At 51.7% G+C, this 10,139-nt stretch overlaps 1 protein-coding gene across 1 annotated transcript in view; it reads right to left on the bottom strand.

Annotated features, from left to right (window-relative positions):
* PUM1 (pumilio RNA binding family member 1) overlaps positions 1-10,139 on the bottom strand; it is a 91,081-nt gene that overhangs the window by 6,498 nt on the left and 74,444 nt on the right. The window contains exons 13-19 of the mRNA XM_031061868.1: positions 9,927-10,139; positions 8,183-8,312; positions 7,195-7,323; positions 5,747-5,884; positions 3,945-4,070; positions 2,806-2,927; positions 253-445 (exon numbers count right to left, since the gene is read on the bottom strand). The exon at positions 9,927-10,139 is cut by the window's right edge and continues 18 nt beyond it. Coding sequence (XP_030917728.1) covers positions 253-445; positions 2,806-2,927; positions 3,945-4,070; positions 5,747-5,884; positions 7,195-7,323; positions 8,183-8,312; positions 9,927-10,139 — 1,051 coding nt within the window. The remainder of the gene's footprint in view (positions 1-252; positions 446-2,805; positions 2,928-3,944; positions 4,071-5,746; positions 5,885-7,194; positions 7,324-8,182; positions 8,313-9,926) is intronic.

Here is a 10,139-nt window from a genome sequence, read left to right on the forward strand (position 1 = left end):
GGGGCTGGGCCGGGGTGCCCAGAGCAGCTGTGGCTGCCCCTGGAGCCCTGGCAGTGCCCAAGGCCAGGCTGGAGCACCTGGCACAGGGGGAGGTGGCCCTGGGGTGGAGCAGGATGAGTTTTGAGGTCCCTTCCCACCCAAACCCTTCCGTAATTTCCACCTCCCAGCCACTGAAACACTCCAAGCCCTCTGCCATCACTTCCCTGCACGCCCAGCAGTGCCAGGCTGTCCCTCCCCAGCCCCAGTGCCCACCTTGTGCATGACAATCTTCCTCTGGGCTGGCTCTGCCACGTCGATCATCTTCTGCACCACGTAGTTGGCGTACTGATCCTTCATCATGGTGTATAAGGCACTGTGGGGGCCGTCGTTCATGGTGCACACCTCGTCGATGAGCATGGCCCGCTCCGTGCGCGACGCGTGCGTCACACACTTCTCCACCACATTGCTGCGGGGACACGGCAGCGTCAGCGGGGCGGGAACGGGAACAGGGATGGGGATGGGAAATGGGACTGGGAATGGGAGTGGGAATGGGGAACGAGAATGGGGATGGGGAACGGGAACGGGAATAGGGATGGGAATGGGAACTGGGAGTGGGAATTGGGAATGGGAACAGGGAATAGGAACTAGGAATGGGAACAGGAATGGGAGCAAGGAACTAGGAACAGGAACTAGGAATGGAGCAGGGAACTGGGAATGGAGCAGGGAACTGGGAATGGGGCAGGGAACTGGGAATGGGGCAGGGAACTGGGAATGGAGCAGAGAACTGGGAATGGGGCAGGGAACTGGGAATGGAGCAAGGAACTGGGAATGGGGCAGGGAACTGGGAATGGGGCAGGGAACTGGGAATGGAGCAGAGAACTGGGAATGGGGCAGGGAACTGGGAATGGAGCAAGGAACTGGGAATGGGGCAGGGAACTGGGAATGGGGCAGGGAACTGGGAATGGAGCAAGGAACTGGGAACGGAGCAGGGATGGGGATGAGAATGGGGATGGGAAGGGGAATGGGGATGGGAAGGGGAATGGGAACAGGAATGGGAACGGGAACTAGGAACAGGAACTGGGAATGGGAACTGGGAACAGGAACTGGGAATGGGAACTGGGAACAGGAACTGGGAATGGGAACTGGGAACAGGAACTGGGAACGGAGCAGGGATGGGGATGAGGATGGGGATGGGGAATGGGAACAGGAATGGGAATGGGAACTAGGAACGGGAACTGGGAATGGGAACAGGAATGGGAACGGGAACTAGGAACAGGAACTGGGAACGGGAAGTGGGAATGGGAACTGGGAACAGGAGCAAGGAACTGGGAACAGGAACTGGGAATGGAGCAGGGAACTCGGCAGGGAAGTGGGAATGGGAGCAGGGAACTGGGAATGGGAACAGAAACTGGGAATGGAGCAAGGAACTGGGAATCTAAAAAGGTAAGTGAGATGGGAGCAGGGAACTGGGAATAGGAACAGGAACAGAGAACTGGGAACGGAGCAGGGAACTGAGCAGGGGATGCCTCGTTGAACCTTTTCACCCAGCCCTAAGAAGATCTCATGTGCTGCTACAAGGGCAGGGGATTTGTGCTGGCAGAGCTCAGCAATGTCAAACAGGATTTGGGATCTCAGTGGGAATTTGGGGTCTAGACCAGCTCCAATTTCATCCCAATTTGTGCCTTGGGATCTGAGTGGGAATTTGGGAACTGGACCAGTTCAGGCCAGTGTCCAGTGATGCTCTGTGAGGTCAGTGTCCACTCTCACAAGAGAAGCCAAGTTGTTGTTTTGATTTTCTCCCCACTGGAACGTGGTGGGAATGGACATCCAAGGTTAGAACAACACAGAAATGCTGGTTCAGGAATGAAAAATCTCAGCCAAGCAGAGGATTTCCAGAATTCCTGAATATATTAATGAGCAGCCTGAGCTCTCTGGAGAGCCAGAAGTAGGGTACATGAAAGGGGACCACGAGCTGTGCTGGGCTCATCCCACACCCCTGCCTGACTCACAGCATCACCCAGAGGGTTTGCTCAGCTCAGGAGACCCTCCACTAATTAATGATCCAGCTGGAAAGAAGTTTGGGAAAAAAGAACCAGGCAAAGCAGGGAGGAAGAACCTGAAATAACAACGTGAAGACCACGCTCTCCTAATTCTCATTAATGTTTCACTTCCCTCGTGTCCATGGGTACTCTCATCAGAGCAAGGGGGAATTTTGAGCCTTTGAAGAGCTCAGCACTCATGTTCTGAGGGCTGGAAGCTCATCCAGCAGGGATTCACACGCGTGGGAAGCAGTGCTTTGTCCTGACATCACAAATACCTGGATCGTGCCTCACCCACGTGGCTCTGCAGCATCTGGGAATGCTGCAGCTCCCCTTGGAGGGATCCCTGCGTGTGACTCCAAAGGGACACAGCAAAGAGCTGGGAATGACTCTGTGAGTGGAAATTCCTCTGGGAAAAGTGGGATGGATTGTTGCTGCACTGATTGCCCAAATCTCCCCGTGGCTGGACACAGCATTCCAGGGCAGCGAATGTTCTGACTATCCAAGGGGTAGTGACAACTTAAACCCCACAAAAATAAATCAGATAAAGCAAATTACACAAGAATTCCTGGTTAAATTCAGGAGCTTGGATTACAGCTACCCTTCCACATCTCCATCCTCCTCCCTGACACACTGGCTGACACACCTCACCTTATAACTATTATAAATAACATTTTTTTATGAAGCAAAAGTCCCTTTCACCTCCCCTACACCCACCCCTAAGCCTTCTGCAGCTCCTCCATGTGTCCATGCTGCCAGAGGGAGAATTGAAGGAAGGAATCACTACCTGGCAAATTTATGTTGACTCAACACAAGCACGTTGCCTCTGATTTCTGCTACGATCTTGCTCTTGTCCTCAGGCCGGCCGTGCTCCAGGACGTGCTGGATAACGTAATTCCCATACTGATCCTGGGTGGGAGGCAGCAGAAATGGCCACAAAAGGTGGGTAAGGGACTGCAAGCATTCCCACCAAACCTATTCCCAAAGTGCATTCCGAGTAAAAGTTCAACTAAAGATTCATTATAATATTTACAAATCAGCTCAATACTTTCTATTTCTGCAAAAATGTGCATTCTAGGGTGGTACCAGGTGGTAAAATGATGCATTTTTGTAGAAATTTTCTTATTTATAGAACTCAGAATTATATTGTTGCACAGGGAATATCCATATTCTGCTTATTCCCAGGTTTTTTCCCCTCTCTCCCGGTTCAAACCTACCAAATCCAGGAGGGGTGTGCCATGGGTCTGGCTAGGGGACACTGCTCTAAATTTGGGAATTTTCAGACCACAGGATATTTATTTTCCAGTTCAGGGTACCACAGGCATGGCCTGATGTCCATGCCCAGCCTCTTCCCTCTTCCCAGTGCTGAGCACACAGGATTTGGGCACTGGACCAGCTCATATTTCACCAGTCTGTGCCTTGGGATCTGAGTGGCAATTTGGGAACTGGACCAGGACTGGGTTTGCTATTTTCTCCACAGGCCCCAGCAGCAGAATCCGTGTAAAACCCTGGCACACCAGCTTCTCCCAGGGACTGCAGGGAGGAGGGAAGGCAGCCAGGAGGGGGTGAGCACAGAACCAACTCTTTTTAAGAATCCCAGTGACTTTGAATTCTTAAAGCCAGGAGGGATGCCAGGAGTTGATTCACTCCTTCTCCTTGGAGTGATCAGCTCCTAGCATCCCTCCTGCACTGGAGCTCCTGGAAGAGCTCCTGGCTCTTCCCTGCACTGGAGAGAAGCCCCAGGACACGGGGCTTAGTCAGGGAGGTGCCAACAGCCCTGGCACCCCCTGGACCTGTGCCCGTGGCCAAAGCAGGCGGTGCTGATGAAATTCCTGCCCGCTGTGCTCACTCCCATCCCTTCTCCAGGTGGGAATCTCCCTGCAGGAGCTGTCCCAGCACTCAGCAGTGACCTGGGCACCCACTGACCTGCACCAGCTGCTCCGTGTGCTGGTGGAGCTCCTCCAGGATGGGCAGGGTCTGCTCGGGCAGACAGTGCTCCAGGATGCGCTGGATCACCCGGCAGCCGTAGGGGTGCGTGGACAGAGCAAACACCTGCGGACAAGGGACAGGCAGCAACATTAGTCCTGGGAATGCCAGAAACCTGCCAGGATTCCTGCAGGGAATTCCAGCACCAGCTGGGAAACACCCACTGGGATCCCAGGCACATCCCATCCCCACCTGGGGAAGCTTCAGCTTCCCTCTCTATAAAAACCAGACGGTAAAACCTCTTGATTCATAAAAAAAACCCTGGAACAACCAAGCATTGCTGGAAGCTTGGTTATTCTTTCCAAATAATTCCAGCACATTGTTTGCCAGCACAAATTTTAAGCTATTTAAGAAATGCTATGAGCCAGAAAAGTTAAAAATGCCCAGCAAAGGATTTTCCTCAACTGTTTGGATTTGTTTAAAAGCCTTAACAGTGCTTAGGAGAAGTGACAACAAAGAGTTTTTCTCATTTCTAATGGATTAGCAGATCTGTGGGTGAGAACATGACACATTCTGTTATTGCTGCTCCGTTTTCTGTCTGAAGCACAAAGTCCCGTTTGGTTGCTTTGATTTAACAACAGCAGCAAATCCAAGCACTGAAGTTTAAATCAACAGTCACACATTTTTAATAACTGGTGAGTAAACCCTGCAGGGAAACAGGGCTTGGAGTGCAATTAACTGCAGGAAAATCAGCTGGAGGTGCTGAGTTTAATCTGCTGTGTGAAGGTTCAGATAAAACTGAGACAACTGGTCAAGGAAATGTCAGCGCCATCAGCTGAGCTCACAGAGATGTTTCTGCCTTTCCAAACTCCCAGTGAAAAATCCAAACCTAAACTCTAATCAGGAGCAAGTTTCCAGGCAGAATCCTGCTTGTTCTGACCCAACCAACCAAATCCTGACTTCCCCCAAACCCCCAGCTCCTGGCTCCTGCTGTAATAGTCCCTGGGGCAAGTCCTCAAAACTTCAAAGTGCTCCTGCAAAGCCAATGAAATTGAGGCTGGGAACACCCCAAAAGCAGCACTTTTGTACTGGGACTTGAGGCAGAGAGAGTAAAGCCAGCCACAACTGATACCCAACGATCAATTCAGGAGAGGACAGCAATTAAAAAGTGAGAGTCAAGGACAATTGTCCATTTCTAGATGAAACTCCTGCATTTTCCCTGCTCTGAGGCCCCTGGGAATCAGCACTCAGCATTCCTCTAAGCCACCTGCACAGACAGGGATCATAATGAAACTTTGCCTTCCTGTGCATCCCTCATTTTCCTCTCTGCCCCCTTCGAAGAGAAATGAATCTGAAATACACAAAGTTCACCAATTCTTTGGGTTATCAGGGTCACCTGTCACTAAAAGGGGATCAGCTCTGGGCTCAGAACTTGCTGGGATTTTATGTAAGTGAGGTGATAATTAAGGAATTAATGAAGTTTAGACACGATTAAGGTACCTCAGCAGCACAAAACTCTGCTCACCACCTTCACTGGAAGATGGATTAGGGAGAGCTTTGTTTTCCCTCATCACCCAAAAATATTCAATATTCCAAGAGAACAGACTTGTGCAAGGAGGCTTTACTCTGACAGCTCTGCCCAGAAATGATTACACAGATGTGACCAAGGAGTTTCTGGCCTCTCACGTGGCTGAATCAACCCTGCAAGCAACAGCTGCTGAAACTGAGAATTCCCAGGAGCTGAAGTCCCAGCCACGCTGAGGCTGTTCCAAGCGGGCAGCAGGAGCTGAGCAGGGCCTCACCTGTCCCTTGAAGGCATCAATGATGAACTGCAGGGACTGGGGCTGCACACACTCGATGCACTTCTGCACCACGTGGTTCCCGTTCTGGTCCTTGACGCACTTGAGCACGTGCCCGTCCAGCTCCCGAACCATCTCGTTCTACAGAGGACACAGCACAAACAGAAAGCACCACCAGCATCCCCAGCTCCGAGGGCACAGCTGGCACGGCCTGGGCAGGAATGGCACAGGAGTGAGGGGTGCTCCCATGGCCAGGAGGTGAGACACAGAAACCAGCAGGGAAAATCCTGCTCTGACACCCCGTCAGCAGCCTGGCCTGCTGGGAGGGGCCCTGGAACAGGAGCTTGGAGCTCCATTCCAACCCAACCCATCCTGGGATTCTAGGAAGATGAAGCCCTCCTTCCTGATGAGCATCCTCCTCCAAGCATCCAAATTAAAGAAATCCTGACTGAGCCACAGCTTTCCTGTGCATCCCCCATTTTCCTCTCTGCTCCCCTCAAGAGAAGCAAATCTAAAATGCACAAAGTTCACAAACTCTTTGGGTTATCAGGGTCACCTGTCACTAAAACAGAGTCAGCTCTGCGCTCAGAACTTGCTGGGATTTTACACAGGTGATAATTAAGGAATTAATGAAGTTTAGACATGACTGATGTACCCCACCTGCAGGGTGGAAGCTTCACTCACAAACAGAAATGACACTTTGGGGCATTTTAATGCTTTGACAAGATCTGGGTGAATTCAGTTTTGTAACTGAACCAAACCCAGGAATTTGGGGAGCACTGAGTACTCAAAAATGCCACTCTGGAGGAGACACTAAATCCTTGGAGCAGCAGTGCTGGAGACTGGGCACAGCCCTGCTGACACACTTGGCTCAGGCTCAGCCTAAATGGAAGGACCACTCCTAAAGCCTCTTTCATATTTTTAATTTCATAACCTACATTGGGATTCCCGTTACAACCATTCCCAACCCTTTCTGCCCAGCGTATTTTTCATCTCAATTCATTGTTCCTAAAGCCCTTGAGGAAGTGCTTTATTAATGAGCTCTGAGTGGGGCTATCAGCCACATCCCTCCAAAGCCAGGACGAGGAGCTCCTCATCCATCTCCCTGCAGGAGCGCAGGATGCTGACCCACATAGCAATAACTCAGTGAATATTAAAGGCAAAACTCTTCCTTCAAGGGATTTAAAAATCTCTTTTAATTCACCCTCATTTGCAGTTTCCCCTACACACATGATCTGCTTCCAGGGAATTAACAGAGAAGCAGCCCCATGGCCAGGGAAGGGGAACAAGGAGGTGACAATGACAACCAAGGACGGTGGCACGGACTTGTCACGCACAGGGAACACCACAAACATGCCAGGAACCAAACCAAGGGAACACCAGGCACAAGAGGGACAGCTCAGGAACATCAAACATCAAGAAGAAAAGTTAAAATTGAAACTTACAATTACCTGCTGGTCTGGGGGGATGAACTCCAGGGCCTTCTGGATCACCCTGCAGCCGTACATCTGCAGGGCCAGGGACAGCACGTGCCCACGGATGCGCTCTGCCAGCGCCAGCTTCTGCTCCAGGCTGCCAAACTGGGACAGGAGAAACAGTCACTGCAAGGACAAACCCGTGTCCTGGCCACTGCACTGCCCTCCCACCCTGGAGGCAGGAACTGCCCACTGAGGAGATCAAAGATCAGCCCCACGGGAAAGGGGTGAACTGGCACAGCCAGATGTGTCCTGTGCCTGCCTGCACACCCCCCAAAGGAGCTGGGGCCACCAGGGTCACCAACCAACCCTGGGCAGGTCACAGCCCCAGGGCTGCCAGAGCTCCAGGAGTGCTGGGACAACATCTCAGGCATGCCCAGGGTGGGAATGCTGGGCTGTGTGGGTGGGGCCAGGAGCTGGATTTGAGCCTTGTGGGTCCCAGCTCAGGAGGTTCTGAGATTCTCATTCTCAATTACTGGGCAGAAGCACCAGAACACCTGGTGAAGGACCAGACCAGTGTCCAGAGAGAGGGGTGGAGGGACACAACACCCTTCCAGCAGCGGCTGTTACTGGAGAAGTTTCTGCTGTGTTCCCAAGCCCAGGAGCAGTGACAGCTCAGTGCAGCACCCTGGACAAGCTGTGCTGGATCTGCACTCACAGATGCCAGGGGGGTGTGGGCTGGAAGGGACCTTAAGGCTCAGTTCATTCCAACCCCCATCCACCTTCCACTGGAAATTTACATCTCCTGAACGCTGCTCTTTATTGTGACACATTGTGCTTCTCCAAACATCACTTTTCAGATGAATCTGAGTCCTAGCCCTCAGTCACCCCAGCAGTGAAGATCCAGCAGCTTGTGGGGAGGAGATGGTCTCAGTGCTGAAGGGGTTTAGCCTCAAGGCAGGGTTTTCCAGGCTCATCCAACACCTCAGCACAGCAGCAGCCCCAGGAAGAGCTGCAGACTCACCTCGAAGAACTTCTGAATGACGTAATTCCCAAACACATCCACCATGAGCTGATAGGCTGCCTGCAGGATCTCGTTGAACACCAGCTGACGCTCTGCTGGGGTGGCACGCTCCAGTTTCAGCTGAATAAATCTGAAAAGCAGGCCTTGGAGTGACGCCACGGGCACATCTGTTCATTCAAGCCCTTTCCAAAGCCTCACCCGTGTGTTCCAGAAAGGACCATGAAAAATCCCATTACACCGTGAAGATTAAACACTTTCATTAACCTAAGCTTCCTATCACAAGTTAAATATTCAAATTTAAGACATTTTAGTCATCTACAACTTGCAAAGCTCTTGCAAACACAGATATTTTATCCAGCCATCTGAAAGCTGGGGGTGGTCACAGCCATGAGGTCCATGGCCACACACTGGAACCTTCATCCCAAGCAAAGCAGATGTCAATGGAGTAATGGAGGATGGCCTCGTGTCCAGCTGGCTTTTGAAATGGATTTAGCTGTGCCAGCAGAGTGAGTGAGCAAGGCACAAAGCAAGGAAGCTCCTTTTCACAGAATGACTGGGTTGGAAGGGACCTTCAAGATCATCGAGGCCAACCCAGCCCCAACAGCTCAATTAAACCCAGTGCCACATCCAGGCTTTGTTAAACACCCCCAGGGATGGGGACTCCACCACCTCCCCGGGCAGAACATTCCAGAACTTTATCACCCTTTCTGTAAAAATCCTTTTCCTGATATCCAGCCTGTATTTCCCTTGGTGCAGCTCGAGGCTGTGTGCTCTGGTTGTGTCAGTGCTGCTGGAGACAGAGCTCAGCCCCAGCTGAGCACAGGCACCTTTCAGGGGCTGCAGAGTGATGAGGGCAGCCCTGAGTCCCCTTTTCTGCAGGCTAAATTTGAGGAGAAATTCCTGCTACCAGCACCTGTCCCCAACCATGGACAACACCCCCAGGCACGCACAGGCTGGGGCAGGGCCAGGAGTTGGACAGGATTTTGAGGTGGGATTGCTAAGAATTTCAAGGTGGGATTTGTAGGCAGGATTTCCTCACTGGAAGGGTGCTCAGACATTGGAACCGCCCAGGGAGGTTTGGAGTCCCCATCCCTGGAGATGCCAGTGTCCATGGACTGGACAATCCCTGGGGATTCTGAGTGTGACACTGGTCTGGCTGTGCCCACTTATTCCCTGGTGTGCCTCAGCTTGGGGAAGTGAGACAAAACACAACTGCGAAACTCAACTGTGAAACTCAACTGTGAAAGGCAACCAACACAACACAGCCACAAAACACAACCAGCAAAATGGAACCAACAAAATAACAACCGCGAAATGGAACCAACGAAACAAAAAGCACAAAACACAACCGTGAAATGGAACCAACAAAACACAACCACAAAACACAACCAACAAAATACAACCAACAAAACACAACTGCAAAACTCAACTGTGAAACGCAACCAAGAAAACACAACCACAAAACAACAACCGCAAAATGGAACCAACAAAGCAACAGCCACAAAACACAAGCACAAAATGGAACCAACAAAACACAACTGCAAAACTCAACTGGCAAAATGGAACCAACAGAGCAACAAGCAAAAAACACAACTGCGAAATGGAATCAGCAAAACACAACCACAAAACACAACCAACAAAACACAACCATGAAACACAACCACGAAACTCAACCATGAAACGCAGCCACCAAACCCAAGGGATGCTCCCCAAGGAGCAGCTGTGCCCAGGCTGCCCAGCCCACCTGGATCCGTGCTGGTCCTGGGAGAACTCCATGATGTGGCCGGCGATCTCGCGCAGCTGCAGGTTGGGGTAGCGGTTGTTGCGGAAATCCTCGAGCAGGCGGCTGCGGCCCGAGGGCATCACGTCGGACATGCCGTAGCGCAGGCGCGAGGACGGGAACAGCGTGCTGCTGGGGCTGAACAGGCTGGAGGCGCTGCTGGCACTGCGGTACTTG

The sequence above is a fragment of the Geospiza fortis genome, unplaced genomic scaffold (genome assembly GCF_000277835.1).
Source record: "Geospiza fortis unplaced genomic scaffold, GeoFor_1.0 scaffold32, whole genome shotgun sequence".
NCBI lineage: Eukaryota > Metazoa > Chordata > Aves > Passeriformes > Thraupidae > Geospiza > Geospiza fortis.